Genomic DNA, 16,370 nt, shown 5'->3' on the forward strand with positions numbered 1-16,370 from the left:
TGGAGTGCCACCTGGATTTTAAAACTAAATGTTGACTCATGAATTGCCGCCTGCGTCGGCAGAAACCTTGCTTGATCCAAACATTAAGTTGTGACGAGTGAGAGTCTTGTCAGACAAAGGGGGGCCTCATGGGACTTCCCGACGGCATCACGTGAATTGCCGGAAATTGTCGGTTGGTCGTAGCAAACCTTGTCAAGCAAGGTAATTCGAAAGGGTTGAATGGTCATCCGACCTTCCCGCCATCCGCGCCAAGGCTCGACGTTGAACTTGCAGATCTGAGGCAAACTCTGATTTGAAATTTTGAATAGTTCGAGTGTGACTGTGTACATTTTGGATCGTGGGGTCGGGCGCAGAAAGCTCTCAACCCTTGAGTCACATCGACTTCTCTACTCTATTTACCTAGATCTCCACTTTGCCTACCTCGAGACCAACCCCTCGGTCGTCCTCGATTATCTTGATGACGGCCCTATTCACTACTTTGACATGGCTGCGAAGCTCGACCAGACAGCCCAGGGCATCTGCGGTCCAAAGTGGGCTGTCCCAAGAGACTTGACAGTCTACGAGACCGCTCCGGCTACACCTACCACTGGCTCCAAGGTAAACGCTGACAATGGTCCACCTATAGTTTGGCCCACTCCATTCAGTAGAGATTTCACAAAGGAAGAGGGTACGTACTCTGCCGATCATCATTGTGTCGTACTGATTTGACATAGCATACGCTCAAAAACTCGATGCTTCGATCGGTGCTTCTCTCAAGTTCACCGTCCTCAACCCTAACGGTCGTGTTTGGACAATTGTCGCAGGTGGTGGTGCATCCGTCGTCTAAAGTGATGCCATCGCAGCAGCAGGCTTCGCACATGAACTCGGAAACTACTGAATACTCTGGTGCCCCAAGCGAGGGTTAAACTTTCGAATATGCCAAGACAACCTGTGCGTATTTCAACTCGTCAATCACATTTTGCTAATCTATATATAGTCGACTTGCTCACGCGCCCACCTCCTCGCCCTGATGACAAGATCTTCATCATCGGTGGTATTGCAAACTTCGCCAATGTACTCGTCAAAACGTGTCCGGTCTATATTCAGGTTCAACAAGCATTTGCTCCAACCAGACTTGAACTGGACATTTGCAACTTCATATGTGATGTATGACGCCACTTTACATATACAGGCTTTTCAAATCCAAAATACAATGGGCTCGTGCATATCTATTTGGCTGCATCTGTGCTCGTGTGTAAGCTCAGCGCTAGCGCTCAGGTACCGAGGTAACTATGTAAGTTGAGGAAGTAGGTATAGCCTGTGTGACCCGAGACGTATAAAAGCCTCCTTTCTGCGACCTCAACTGCATAACTCAAGCTCTTTCAGTTGACCATTCAGGAAATATGTCTGGCGTAGAAACATTCTCTGTTCCGTTGTCTGCAGGTAAGCCTGCCTTTCAAAATCAGTTCAAGTCCACTTATTGTTGGATATATCAGAGGCTATCTCCTCCGCGTGGCTTGCTGCATTTATTTCTGACATATCCAGCCCCATTTTTACTCTCAAGCGCTCGTTTACGAACGACAGCTACTGGCGGGATGTCTTGGCATTCACTCCTGATTTTCGCACCTTGCACTTAGTTTCAAAAATTCAGGATTTTTTCTCAGATCCCGTTGCCCTTGCACGGCCAAGTCAGTTCCGACTCCTGCCAGGTATCCGTCATCGGCGCATCAGTCCTACAAAGACGTTCATCCAGGGAATCATTCAATTCCATACAGTCATAGCCCAATGCTCTGGCGTCTTTACTCTGACTCAAACCGAGGACTCCTCATGGAAGGCTTGGTCCTTCGTGACCATGATGGATCGGTTGTCTGGCGTGGTCGATCGCTTTAATGCACACACCCCTCTCTGTGGTCCTGCCGAGTGGGACACTGCAATGGAGTACACAGCGGTCGTCGTGGGTGCAGGTCAGTGCGGCTTATCCGTGGCCGCCCGTTTGGAGAATCTCGGGATCTCTACGCTTGTCTTGGAGAGGTCTGGCAGAATTGGTGATAGTTGGCGTTCTCGATACGATTCACTGGAGACGAATACTCCGAAGGCGTTCAGTACGTGCAGCTTCAGAACTACCAACCTCGTCCTATGCTAATGTACCAGCAGGTCATCTTCCCTTCATCGATTTCCCAGAGGGATCCGGAACATATATCCCTTGCGGAGACGTCGTTGACTATCTTGAAAATTACCAAAGAACTCTGGGTCTTCACGTGTTGACCTCGGCGTGCATTTCTGCTACTTCATATGACGCTTCATCAAGCACCTGGACATTATCTATATCTCTTTCAGGGAAAGCCTCTATTACTGTGACGGCCCGGTACATGATTGTCGCAATAGGCGTTGGCACGATGGGAGGTGCACTCCCGTTTACGCCTTCGATTCCAGGAAAAGTACGTAAACAGGACTTAATTTTCCATCGACGCTGACCCTCTGCGTACAGCCCTCCTTCCTCGGTTCTGTCATCCATTCAAGCGAATACAAGTCCCCCTCCTGCGTCGGCGCGCAGAAAGTCGTTGTCGTCGGCGCAGGATGCTCTGCGCACGATATTGCTCAGGACGTGGCAAATCATGGGTCTCAGACAGTGCTTGTCCAGCGTTCCCCGACCGCCGTTGTGAGTTACCAGACGATCAACAAACTGTTTACCGGTAATCTCAGTTTACTTGCTTCGGAGATATCTATATTGATTTAGCTCGTAGGATATGTCGGGCAGGATATTCCTCCGACAGAGATCGCCGACCGCTTATGTGTCGCTCTCCCCTTGTCAGCTCTACAAGATTCCCAGTACAATGTCATGGAGATGATTGCCCATATCGATCAGTTCGTTGGCGACATTCGAAAGAAATTTCTTCGTCTCACCCTTTTTCCTTAGGGACCTCAGGGAGAACTTGTCCCAGCATGGATATCTCCTTCCCGGCCCTGAGGACAACTTCTTTCACCGTCTCTCTATTCGACGAGGTAAGTTTTTTTTCTGTATCATTCTGTTTTTCTCACCGGCATTCCAGGTGGCTTTTACATCGACCGGGGTTGTGCAAAGCTCATCACGTCTGGCAAGGTATTATTAATTTTGCTGAGTTTCCCCACGCATGTTGCTCACTAGCAACCAGATCACCGTCAAGTCCGGGCATGAGATTTCCCACTTCTCCCCTTCCGGGTTGGTATTCGATGATGGTTCGCAAGTAGTGGCCGACCTTGTCATCTTCGCAACTGGGTAAGTCTTTCGAATATATATCCGTCTGATCGCGCACTTCTAACGCATCATTTACAGGTACTCGAAACCTACAGTCAAACAAGTTGCTGCGAACCTTTTTGGGCCTCAGATCGCTGATACCGTCCATGACCTCGGAGGATTAGATAGTGATTATGAGTTCGCAGGTATTTGGAGGCCGACTGGACGTCAGTACCATGTTGATTTGATTGTGCGACTCAGTGATACTGACATTCTGCTCCAGACGATGGACTCTGGTTTGCAGAGGGCGATCTCTTTGCTGCACGGTTCTACTCCCGGTTCCTTTCATTACAGATAATGGCGAGGGAGATGGGATTGCTAAGTCCAGACCAGAGAACTTACGTCTAGTGTGGGGGGCAAAACTACTTGCGGTCAGTTTTGCCGGTTGCAACCGGCAAAACTGGTTGTTTTGCCAGGGTGGCGAAACTCTAGGCTATATATGTGTATGACATTCCTGATGAAGACATCAATTCATCGAAATCAAAAGCATTTTTCTCCAGCACTTCAACTTTGTTAATGTTCCCAACTCCTTCACTGAGTCTCTGGCAGGATGTCATCTGTGTCACAAGGAAGAGCAGTCCATGCAAACGATACTTCAACAGCCTGTGCACTCTCGACAGCAATGCCAACCTCTTGAGTGTGTACTCTGTGATCAGAGAATGTGCGCCCTACTTTGCCTGCATGACTCTGGAATTGAGAATCATCGCAGTAAAGGCCTTGAGTATGTGAATTTCATGTAGGGATGCAGGTTATCAGAAAGTGTTTTCGCTATCATTATATCCGAATCATTGCAACTTGAATGCCAAGTGTAACCTTGAGTTCTAGGCGCTCGAAATTGTCCATATTCATCAATGATGCAAGTGGGTGTCCTCCACCATAGAACATCTTGCTTTAGGGACGTTGGTTTTTATGTTCTATTGAATTTTAAAGTATATTTTATCAGATTTAAGTTACATCTCTGCGAGTTTTGCCAAGTTGTGCCACCCCCGTTTTGCATGAGTTTTGCCGATCACCGGGCACAACCAGTTGGCAAAACTCGGCTGTCTTGCCAACAACACTAAAGCTTACATCCCATGTTGATTTCTGCGATTAGCTTCTCAGTTACTCAGTTATTATGTACATGGGGTGTCCTTGGGAGCTGGCTCCTGCAACGACCTGCCAATAATATTACTTATATGCTTCCATGAGAGTGAATTGATACTGTGAACGCGGTTACCAGGTGCAATAAGAAGTCTGCTCTCAAGTCAGTATATGATATTTTGTCCGATTTGAATGGTTCGAGTGTGGCTGTGCACTGAACTCCGTCCTTGGTACTTTTCGAAATTCCAAGTCGCGCTGATCTCCAGACGACTCCCCACGATGTCCCAGTACACAAGAAAGAAGTTCTCACCAACTTCCTCGTCAGACTCTACTCTGTTTATGTAGCTCTCCACTCTGCTTACCTCGAGATCAAACCCCTGGTCGTCCTCGATCATCTTCAAGTTGCTGATGGTCCTATTCACTACCTTGACATGGCTGCGAAGCTCAACCAGACAGCTGAGAGCATCTGCGGTCCAAAGTGGGCTGTCGCAAGAGACTTGACAGTCTACGAGGCCGCTCCGGCTACACCTACCACTGGCTTTAAGGTAAACGTTAATTGTGGTCCACCTGTTGTTTGGCCCGCTCCATTTAGTAAAGATTTCACAAAGGAAGAGGGTGCGTACTCCGTCGATCGTCATTGTATCGTACTCATTGGACATAGCATAAAACTCTCGATGCTTCAACCAGTGCTTCTCCCACCGTCCTCAAACCCACTAGTCGTGTCTGAACAATGGTTGCAGGCGGTGGTGCATCCGTCGTCTACAGCGACACCATCGCAGCAGCACGTTTCACACATGAACTCGCAAACTACGGTGAATACTTTGGTGCCCCGATGACTTTCGAATATGGCAAGACAATCTATACAGGGCATCGTGAAAATGCTGCGCCACTGATGCGGTGCTCCCAAATGTAGGTGAGTGCGCATTACATAACTACACTTACTGCTAATCACCGGAACCTCCCGGTGCTTGTTCTCCAAACGAACCATGGACTCGAGTGTGCTCCGATTCCTTATATGTATATGTATATCCATGCTCTCAGAGTCACGGTCAGGCGATATCATCGAAGTACTGCCGGTCTGCAAATCAGGTCTCCCATATATTGTTTCAACAAATATCTTTCTCGTTGCTAAATGATGGTTCATATCGCATTGTAGTCCGATTCCTCCGCATACAATGTTATTTTTATTTCTTCTTAGTGAGTGACTAGTTGACTGCGCAGTTGCAGACATTATCTGAAGCCCGACGCGGTCAGTGCCACCTTTCTTCGCGTTCTTCGTCCTCCATGAAGATTTTGTTACCTGTCGCTTCCGAGGTCCTGATGTCCGTTGCTCGACATAGCTGCTGTTGTCCCGCGCTAAGCTGATTGTTAACTAGACCGTTTCAAAAGTCAGTACCTCAAGCTCAATTTCGTCATAATCACACCTCTACCTTGATGCGGTTAACACTGTAGAGAACAGAATATGTTTCAGCGACTGACAACTGAGTACTGAGATCCAGACAGTCCGGCAACACCTGTGTACAGTCCCACAGCTCGGGCATGAGGATTTGCAGCCACGATAGACTCAAACTGAGCATGCTGACTTTTTGTTGGGTGTAGTATGTGAGTAGGGCGAGCATGGTCACGATCGCCATTGTGCTGGTAACATATGCCACAGTGAAATCGGTAGAGGATGGATGTGACTTTGCCGGGGCATTCCCGATTTGAACGAGTTTTTTTCCGCAGTCATAGGAAGTGTGCAGTTGACTGATGAGCGTGGCGTGTGGCAAGACGTGTGCAAGTTGAGTCATTAGAAACAACGATTCTGAGGTTAAGACACGTACGCTATGATCGAAAACCATCTTGCCAGTTCTCAGCAACGTCGCTTTGTTTGAGTGGGTCCTTTGGGGAGGCAGGTACCTTAGTTTCTGGAAATTGATGACGACGTGTGTATATGAGTCGACCGCGGGCGCCGGGGCGGTCTCCCATATTTGGGGGGTGCTGCGACGCTATACTTGCTGGAGATAAACTCAAGTTGTATAATTGCAGACTCGCATTGTAATTATAATACATACTTTAGTGGTGAATTTTCGTATGCATCTGAGAAGCTAGAAAGCCGAAGTCTGAAATCCGGGGACTCGGGAGTTGAAACGCTAGAAATTAGTCTTCGCAGGACAATAATAGTAACCACGTGAGTTTATACTACAGCTGGACCAGAATTTCGAAAATTCATTCAGCCGCTTTTGTTTGTTGTTGGAGCCACACAAAACAGAGGCAGCATCAGGCTGGTATATGTCGATGGTTTCCGTTCATGATGATGATGGCCGGCAGTTGTTGTACTAAGTAGTACTCCAACCGACTCGGAGTCGGACAAACTTTAGCTTATGTAGTAGCGAGCGCCTCTGTTTGGCGTGGCTCCAACAACAAACAAAAGCGGCTGAATGAATTTTCGAAATTCTGGTCTATCGATATGGAAACATGTCAAGTCCCTCAAGGCACTGATGCAGCCTATCAGCGGGTTGGATTGTGCTACAGAATGCTACAGAGCGCTCTGTAGCTGCATAGTAGTATACCGGTTAAGCTTAAGTTTGGAGCGTCGCGGCAAACACCGCAGCAGTCGCACTAGCGGCACAGCATTTTCCTAGGGCCCGTTCTCTCCAGGTCATCACTGCATGTCGCTAATGTACAGTCGACCTGTAGCGCTCACGCACCCACCACAGGTTCGTGTCATATTGATGCATTAAACAGTACAACTGTAGTGCGCCAGTGATGCATCATTGGTGCAATTGTACCACCCTTTGCTTTTCATGCTGGTGCATCATGTTGACCGTGTACGACCGTGCGACGTTTCCCTTTTTTTGATGGTTTCATGCATTACTGATGCGGTGAGCATGTAGGATGTGGACCTATACTGGCCCACTGGGAGGCATCGTTAATCGTGTACGAGCTTCCCTTTTTTGAGAATGTTGAAACGTTGATGACTGATGTCACATTGCTGTAATGCACTGCTATTGCTTTGCTCCCCACTGCGGTGAATGCATCAATGCAGCAAATTGTTTCATCAAAATAACAAGGACGCCTGCGGTTGAACTTCTGAAGCTTAAATCACTGGCATGTACAGGGCCTTGCAGCTCGTCTGACTGAACTTTGACAGTTGATTCACCTCAGATTTGATCCGGGCTGGTGGGGCGACTAGGATAGCAAAAAAATATTGCAGTCGCACGCCGCGAAATGCGCCATGGCCCATGGGCTCCTGTTTGCGTATACCTCCTTGCAACTGTAACCGTGACTCAACTCCTTATAAGTATAGGCACACTGTGTCGATCCCATTGTCGTCTACCTTAGCAGGCAGATCAAATCCAAGCACTTCGAGTCAGCACTCGTTACTGATACATGTCTAGCTCAGACTAGTTGTGGCGTTACGAAAGTAGCACAAAAGGAAGGCATCAAGGACAGCCGACAGCAGCTGCTAGCCGGGTATCTAGCAAGTCAAGGCCATTACGTCCTACCACCTTGTGAATCGGAGGTATGGATATTTAAGGTTTCCAGCGGCAGGTATTGAGGCATGAATGAGACCTTGGCTCAATTGCAAACCAAGGAAGTAGGTACAGCCTGTGCGACCCGAGACGTATAAAAGCCTCTTTTCTGCGACCTCAACTGCATAACTCAAGCTCTTTCAGTTGACCATTCAGGAAATATGTCTGGCGTAGAAACATTCTCTGTTCCGTTGTCTGCAGGTAAGCCTGCCTTTCAAAATCAGTTCAAGTCCACTTATTGTTGGATATATCAGAGGCTATCTCCTCCGCGTGGCTCGCTGCATTTGTTTCTGACATATCCAGCCCCAGTTTTACTCTCAAGCACTCGTTTACGAACGACAGCTACTGGCGAGATGTCTTGGCATTCACTCCTGATTTTCGCACCTTGCACTCAGTTTCAAAAATTCAGGATTTTTTTTCAGATCCCGTTGCCCTTGCACGGCCAAGTCAGTTCCGACTCTTGTCAGGTGTTCGTCATCGGCGCATTAGTCCTACAAAGACGTTCATCCAGGGAATCATTCAATTCCATACAGTCATAGCGCAATGCTCTGGCGTCTTTACTCTGACTCAAACTGAGGACTCCTCATGGAAGGCTTGGTCCTTCGTGACCATGATGGATCGGTTGTCCGGCGTGGTCGATCGCTTTAATGCACACACCCCTCTCTGTGGTCCTGCCGAGTGGGACACTGCAATGGAGTACACAGCGGTCGTCGTGGGTGCAGGTCAGTGCGGCTTATCCGTGGCCGCCCGTCTGGAGAATCTCGGGATCTCTACACTTGTCTTGGAGAGGTCTGGCAGAATTGGTAATAGCTGGCGTTTTCGATACGATTCACTGGAGACGAATACTCCGAAGGCGTTCAGTACGTGCAGCTGAAGTACAACCAACTTCGTCCTATGCTAACGTGCCAGCAGATCATCTTCCCTTCGTCGAATTCCCAGAGGGATCCGGAAAATACACCCCCTGCAGAGACGTTGCTGACTATCTCGAAGATTACCAAAGAACTCTTGGTCTTCACGTGTTGACCTCAGCAAGCATTTCTGCCGCTTCATATGATGCTTCGTCAAGTACCTGGACATTGTCTGTATCTCTTCCAGGGCAAGCCTCTATTACCGTGACGGCCCGGTACATGATTGTCGCAATAGGCGTTGGCACGATGGGAGGTGCACTCCCGTTTATGCCTTCGATTCCAGGAAAAGTACGCAAGCAGGACTGGATTGTTTGTCGATGCTGACCCTCCGTATGCAGAGCTCCTTCCTCGGTTCTGTCATCCATTCAAGCGAATACAACTCCCCCTCCTGCGTCGGCGCGCAGAAAGTCGCCGTCATCGGCGCAGGATGCTCTGCGCACGATATTGCTCAGGACATGGCAACTCATGGGTCTCAGACAGCGCTTGTCCAGCGTTCCTCGACCCTCGTTGTGAGTCGCCAGGCGATCGACAGCCTGCTTACCGGTAATCTCAGTGTACTTGCTTCGGAGATATCTATATTGATTTGGCTCGTAGGATATGTCGGGCAGGACGTTCCTCCGACAGAGATCGCCGACCGCTTCTATGTCGCTCTCCCCTTGTCAGCTCAACAGAATCCCCAGTACAACGCCAAGGAGATATATGCCCATATTGATCAGTTCGTTGGCAACATTCAAAAGTAATTCCTTCGTCTCACCCTTTTTCCTTAGGGACCTCAGGGAGAACTTGTCCCAGCATGGATATCTCCTTCCCGGCCCTGAGGACAACTTTGTTCACCGTCTCTATGTTCGACGAGGTAAGTTTGTTTTTTCTGTATCGTTCTATTTTTCTCACCGTTATTCCAGGTGGCTATTACATCGACCGGGGTTGTGCAAAGCTCATCACGTCTGGCAAGGTATTATTAATTTTGCTGAGTTTCCCCACGCATGTTGCTCACTAGCAACCAGATCACCGTCAAGTCCGGGCATGAGATTTCCCACTTCTCCCCTTCCGGGTTGGTATTCGATGATGGTTCGCAAGTAGTGGCCGACCTTGTCATCTTCGCAACTGGGTAAGTCTTTCAAATATCCATCCGTCTGATCGCGCACTTCTAACGCATCACTTACAGGTACTCGAAACCTACAATCAAAGAAGTCACTGAGAACCTTTTTGGGCCCCAGGTCGCTGATACCGTCCACGACCTCGGAGGATTAGATAGTGATTGTGAGTTCGCAGGTATTTGGAGGCCGACTGGACGTCAGTATTCTGTTGACTTTATTGCGCGACTCGGTGATACTGACGTTCTTCTCCAGACAATGGACTCTGGTTTGCAGAGGGCGATCTCTTTGCTGCACGGTTCTACTCCCAGTTCATGGCGTTACAGATAATGGCGAGGGAGATGGGATTGCTAAGTCCAGACCAGAAAACTTACATCGCATGTTGATTTCTGCGATTAGCTTCTCGGCTACCCTAAATGTTATGTAGATGAGTGCCAACGACCTGCCGATAATATTATTTAGATGCGTGGATTGATCCTGTGAACGCGGATGGTGCAATAAGAAGTCTGCTCTAAGTCAGTATGTGATAATATCGAAGTCCGATCGTCAAGGTACAAACGAAAATCACTGGTAGATCTTTAGAAGACTCCATACAGCTACAGCCACAGTACCTGATGAGTCTATCATGTCTTTAACCTTATCATGATCCGACGTGATCTTCTCAAATTCACCACCGTGCTGCCACACTAGCAAAAATGCAGTTCAAAGCGAACTATCAAACGGAAGGCTCGCAAGTGGGCACCCGTATCTAGCTTGGGTACAGGACTCTGGTTCTAGTCAGTTTAGAATCTTGATCGAAGACAGGACAGCTTCGTCGCATATTAACAAAAATACCAAATTACTACAGAATATGATTATCAAGCAACAGAGAGTTTAGTAGATAACCTCATGACTGATGCGAGGTGGGACGACGACGACCAAAGAAAAATCCGCAGCAGCTCACTCCTTCATAAAAAACATCTTCCGTCCCACCACCTGCACCTTGCGTTTCCATCGGGCGTCCTTGAGACACTTGTGTCCCCGACACAGCCTGAGGTTGACCTGCTTGCGTCGAACTGCCAGCCTCGTTATCATTCGTATGTTGCGCAGCAGCAGCAACTGCTGCCGCTTTTGCGCGGGCCAATTCTGCTGCGCTGGGAGGGGAAACATAAATTCTCTGCAAATGTATTAATTTCCATGACATCAAAAAGGGGCGATGGACACTCACATTTTTCTTGCGACCGGCAGCTACTTCAACGGTGCGTATAGAGCTTCCTCCTGAAAATGAGTTGAAATTACAACGCCGGGGCTGCAGCGGGATTGATTGTAGCGCGTTCGGAGGTTGAGTGCTGAAACGCAGCGAACCGAGCAAATTGCGCCAACGAAGGGAAGACAAAGGGCTCACAGGAGGAGCTGCGGGATGGGGTTCAATGGTGATATCAGCGTCCCAGAAGTCGTTGCCCTGTACCAGTGTCAAATTTAGGAGAGCCAGAAAAAGAAATATTATACTAACATATTTCGTCAAGCCTCTGTTGATGGGCTGCTTCTTGGAGACCTGACCAGTGCGCAAGATCTGATGAGACGAATAAGTAAACGAGGAGGGTGTTGACAACTGATTGGCGCACAGTATCTATCGATCGAACTGGACGTCCCTGGTAAACAAGTAAGATACAATAAGAAAGAGAAACGCAGACGATTTGCCTTGAGCTTCGCATCGGGTTTTGCTTCAATCGCAAGCTGAATTACAACCAAACCCCACTTAGAACAGATACTGACAAAGAATAAACACATACATGATCATCGCCTGCATGTTTGAGCGCTGCCTCCAGGTTCCATACATATATCTTTGCGTCTGATCCACCACTAATGATATATTCCATCAGCAGAAATGACGACAGCCCAAACTTCGTCGTCGTGCAAGAGCGGGTCTCCGACTGGCTGGTTGGTCTTGGGGTCCCAGATGCGAACTGAATGGTCAACTGATGCACTAATAAGATGGCTTTCGTCAGGAGAAAGACAAAGGGAGATGATGGGATCGGTATGACCCTGAAAAACAACGAGCTCTCTCCCATCAATCGACCGCCATTTTCGAATGGTGCGATCGACGGACGCTGAGAAAATGTGTGCGCCGTCCTTGGACCAACACAACGATGACACCACACTGTCATGGCCCTCGATCTCCATAAGCAGCTCGCCGTCCTTTGACCACATACGGATCACTTTGTCGTTTCCGCCGCTCGTGAATTTGTCCCCTTGGGGAGAGTATCTGACAGCGCAAACCCACCCATGACCGGTCTCTATCGGTGGTGCTATTGGTCGACCAGTATCTGGGTCCCAGCGTCGTATGGTGCCATCTGGTGATCCACTTGCTATCTCCCGGGCATTGGGAGACCATTCGATGCACCACACTGCACCCTCATGCCCCTCCCACGGGTCGCCGACCACGCTGCCCTTCCTGATGTTCCACAGCCGTAGCTTGCCATCTGTGCTTCCGCTCACGAGCATTGACTCATCTGGAGATATTGCGATTGAGCGTACCGCCCCTCCGTCACTAGTCCAAGGCCTCTCCAATGGCTCTCCGTCTCTTGTCCACTGACGAATTGAACCATCACCTGACGCGCTCAGTATATTGGAACTGGTACCCAAACGGACGAGACCCCAAATGACTTCGGAATGACCCTCAATGATGCACTCTGGCGTCAAGCTCTCTGGTGGATGCTCAGGCACTGGTTTCTTCCACGACGTGGTCTTGGTATTGTGATTGACGAAGTAGGACCGACCGAGCGGTGAGATGTGCCATTCGCATCCGGGAATGAGTTGTCCAAGATGGTCTATGTTTCACCATTAGTTCCTCGTTGCTAGTGGGACATTCTTCGCTCACCCATTCGCACTCCTGGTAGAGGTCGGTTCCCTGAAGTCGTGGCGAGTGTTATATCTTGATATGTTATTTTGTCATCCAGTAACTTATACTGCTGCCATTGAGGAGGAAGCACTTCATTACCGCCTGCTGCTCGTCGAGTAAGTCAGTGAGTATCACAACGCAGCTACTCACCTTCCCAAAGTGCAGTCTGGCGATGCTGTGCACCATAGGGTGGTGGATCCTTCTCCTTCGTCCGACGACTCGGAGGTGCACTAACCAGCGGTGAGTTCAACAACGCTCGTTCCCCATCTCTCTGTTTCGTTGATGCGTTTGACGCGTCCATGACGCTGACGAAGAAAAGTTTCTAATTACTGCTGTCTGTGCAGACGCGTTGAGAGAGCTTGGTAGTACGGAAAATGAATTGTCGAGGATGTGGAAGTAATGAAGAGACCTGCTAGATAGTTAACTGTACATACTATACTTGTAGGCGCATTTTTTTCGCCCGCATGTCGGGGAAGTTTTATACATTGCTGTGCATTCACAAATTTCGTCAGTGAGCGTCAAGCTAATTCCATGCGTGTCTGTATGAATTAGTGCTAGATGACGTCAACGCCTGAGTCACTCGCTTATTTAAGTTTGATTCGAGACCAAGTGGCAGTTGCGCACCTCCCAGTCTAGCAAGGAGAAACGTTAGAGATGGTGAAGGCAATCAAGTCACCTGCTAAGTGGTCATCGTCACATGCTGTAGTTTACACACTGAACGAACCGACAGTGTGGCCCGCTGTGATCCTTTTATCAACTAAACCCCAGTGAGAACATATTCGACTGGTCCGAGCGATGCAATTGACATACCCCCAAGGATTGATATTGCTAACGTAGGGTGTGGAGTGGACTCTATCATATGTATGACTTAACTAAATGACTTGGAGGAAGCACAATTTGGGCTCACCGCGTTATGAGAGTCAGACCCAGCGACGAGGTTGATCATTATGCTTGCTAGTGATTTATTGAGGGGCCAAAAGATGACGGGGTTGCGATTCGGTTGGCAACTCCTCAACAATGAGACCCACAAAGTCGCAACCATGTAACTTTGGCCTGTTGTAAGTGTATCAATACCGGAAACGAAGAGGAGAATATGGTCGAGTTCTTTCGATTAGGATTAGTGAATAGTAGGAAAATGCCGGACTCTACATACCCCAGGGTCCCCAGACTAAATTTGATTTCCTGATCCAGATCGCCAAGGCAAGGTACGAAGTTGTGATAGAAGGAGTGGAGCAGTCCTCGAGGTGATGGCTGTGTGCAGCAGGTCGTTGTACGTGTTAATGGTCGAAGCTTCCATGAGGACCTACAAGGGGAATTTCGGTTCGATATGGGATCATGTGAAGGTTGATGGAGCGATAAGATGTGAAGAGAAGCGGATTCGAGTGGTGCGATGATAGAGCAGATGGTGAATTGATGCAAGCTTGACTCACCAGCCTGGTTCCCCAACACGAGTTTGCCGATTTTCTCGTCACCGGTTCAGTTGCCTAAGATATTCTCGTACACGTAGTCCGGAAACCCAGCATGTCAGGTTGGTGCAAACTGAGTAACTTTGCGGTGCGTAGGCAGCGTGGGAGTCTGAGACAAATTTAAAGTTAACAGCACCCTGACAGTGTTTATTTATAAGTTCTTTCGTTTCAGGGAGATTATACTATACCTGCTGATAGAGAACTCTCTTCTGAGGACACTCGAACTTCAAAGTCTTTCGTGGGTTCAGAGTCCAGAGTATGAGGTGTACTGCCAGGCGCACACTCAATTGGAAACAGTGATGATATTAGAAACATGAGAAGGTGTATGGCTTTCATCTACACGGACAAGTAAAATTAAACGGGTACAGCCAGGTGCGAAACAATTTGCAAAGCTCTCAAAATCAAGAGAAAAACATCGAAGCAACCAGTTTATAGATGATCTCATGACTGATGCGCGGAAGGACCACCACAACTAAGAAACAATCCACAACACCTAACTTCACAAGAAACTCCCATCCCACCACTTGCACCTTGCGTTCCTGTTGGCTGCCCTTGGGACAATTGTGTCCCTGGCACAATAATAGATGGACCTGGTTGCGTTTCCGCCGGGCTTCCTTGAGACACCTGTGTCCCTGACACGACCTGAGGTTGACCTACTTGCATCGAACTTCCAGCCTCATTGCCATTCGTACGTTGAGCAGCTGCTGCCGCCGCCGCCGCTTCTGCACGGGCCAATTCTGCTGCGCTGGGAGGGGAAACATAAATTCTCTGCAAATATATCAATCTTCATGATATCAACGAGGAGCAATGAAAGCTACCCACATTTGTCTTGCGACCGGCAGCTACTTCAACGGTGCGTATAGAACTTCCTCTTGGAAATAAGTTGAAATTCCAACGTCGGGACTCGAGCGGTATTGATTGTGGCGCGTTTGCATGTCGAGTACTGAAAGGCAGCGAACTGAGCAAGTTACGCCAATGAAGGGAAGACGATGGGCTCGCAGGAGAAGGCGTGGGGTTGGTATCAGTGTCCCAGAAGTCCTTGCCCTGAACTAGTGTCAGACTTGCAAAAGCCAAGAAACAAAAGATCGCACTGACATATTTCGTCATGCCTCCGAGTCTGTTCTCGGGCTGCTGCTTGGAGACCTGACTGGCGTGCAATATCTAATGAGACGAATAAGTAAAGAATGAGGGTGTTCACAAGTTGATTAGCACACAGCATCTCTCGATCGAACTGAACGTCCCTGGTGAAGAAGTAAGATGCCATAAGAAAGAGAAATACAGACGACTTGCCTTGAGTTTCACATCGGGTTTTGCTTCAATCGCAAGCTAAACCCCACTTAGAAAAGACACTGACAAAAAATATACACACTTACTACATGATCATCACCTCCATGTTTGAGCGCTGCCTCCAGGTTCCATACATGTATCTTTCCATCCAATCCAGCACTAGCGATATATTTTCCATCAGGGAAAATGACAACAATACAGACTTCGTCGTCATGCAAGAGGGGGTCTCCAACCGGCTGATTGGTCTTGAGGTCCCATAGGCGAACTGAGCAGTCAGCTGATGCGCTAACAAGATGTCTTTCATCAGGGGAAAGACAGAGGGAAGCGACGGCATTGGTGTGACCCTGGAAAACAACAAGCTCTTTCCCATCAATCGACCGCCATTTTCGAATGGTGTGATCGACTGACGCAGAGAAAATGTGTGCGCCGTCCTTGGACCAACACAAAGACGACACCCTATCGTCATGGCCCTCGATCTCTATGAGTAGCTCGCCGTCCTTTGACCACACGCAGATCACCTTATCCTCCTGACCACTCATGATTTTATCCCCTTGTGGTGAGTATCTGACAGCGTAAACCATCCCATGGCTGGTCTCTATCGGCGGTGCTATTTGTCGGCCAGTATCCGGGTTCCAGCGTCGTATGGTGCCGTCTCGCGATCCACTTGCTATTTCCTGGCCATTGGGAGACCAATTGATGCACCACACTACATCATCATGCCCTTCCCATGGGTCACCGACCAAGCTGCCCTTCCTAATGTTCCACAGCCGTAGTTTGCCATCGCCGCTTCCGCTCACGACCATTGATTCATCTGAAGACATTACCATCGAGTCTATTGCTCCTCCATCACCAACCCAAGATCTCCCCACAGGCTCTCCATCTATTG

The 16,370-nt window shown here is 48.6% G+C and overlaps 3 protein-coding genes across 3 annotated transcripts; all 3 read left to right on the forward strand.

Moving 5' to 3' along the window:
- Positions 1–483: 483 nt before the first annotated feature.
- On the forward strand, positions 484–826 carry HD556DRAFT_1443015 (uncharacterized protein; the record flags this gene model as incomplete). Its single annotated transcript, XM_041306547.1, has 2 exons — positions 484–667; positions 714–826. 2 exons carry the CDS (start codon positions 484–486, stop codon positions 824–826), a joined length of 297 nt encoding a protein of 98 aa, XP_041160615.1.
- A 556-nt stretch (positions 827–1,382) lies between these two features.
- HD556DRAFT_1527176 (uncharacterized protein) lies at positions 1,383–5,416 on the forward strand (the record flags this gene model as incomplete). Its single annotated transcript, XM_041309336.1, has 14 exons — positions 1,383–1,422; positions 1,476–2,081; positions 2,134–2,417; positions 2,468–2,672; positions 2,724–2,844; positions 2,897–2,982; positions 3,030–3,079; positions 3,132–3,235; positions 3,293–3,420; positions 3,477–3,531; positions 4,584–4,878; positions 4,931–4,948; positions 4,995–5,019; positions 5,074–5,416. 14 exons carry the CDS (start codon positions 1,383–1,385, stop codon positions 5,244–5,246), a joined length of 2,190 nt encoding a protein of 729 aa, XP_041160616.1. The 3' UTR covers positions 5,247–5,416.
- Positions 5,417–7,637: 2,221 nt separating this feature from the next.
- On the forward strand, positions 7,638–10,236 carry HD556DRAFT_1527177 (putative dimethylaniline monooxygenase (N-oxide-forming); the record flags this gene model as incomplete). The annotated part of the gene is made up of 12 exons (XM_041309337.1): positions 7,638–7,660; positions 7,714–7,838; positions 7,887–8,049; positions 8,103–8,708; positions 8,761–9,044; positions 9,095–9,299; positions 9,351–9,471; positions 9,524–9,609; positions 9,659–9,708; positions 9,761–9,864; positions 9,922–10,049; positions 10,106–10,236. Exons 3-12 carry the CDS (start codon positions 8,010–8,012, stop codon positions 10,234–10,236), a joined length of 1,755 nt encoding a protein of 584 aa, XP_041160617.1. The 5' UTR covers positions 7,638–7,660; positions 7,714–7,838; positions 7,887–8,009.
- Between the last annotated feature and the right edge of the window lie 6,134 nt (positions 10,237–16,370).

This window comes from Suillus plorans, assembly GCF_016647745.1.
Source record: "Suillus plorans strain S12 chromosome Unknown HD556scaffold_26, whole genome shotgun sequence".
Classification (NCBI taxonomy): domain Eukaryota; kingdom Fungi; phylum Basidiomycota; class Agaricomycetes; order Boletales; family Suillaceae; genus Suillus; species Suillus plorans.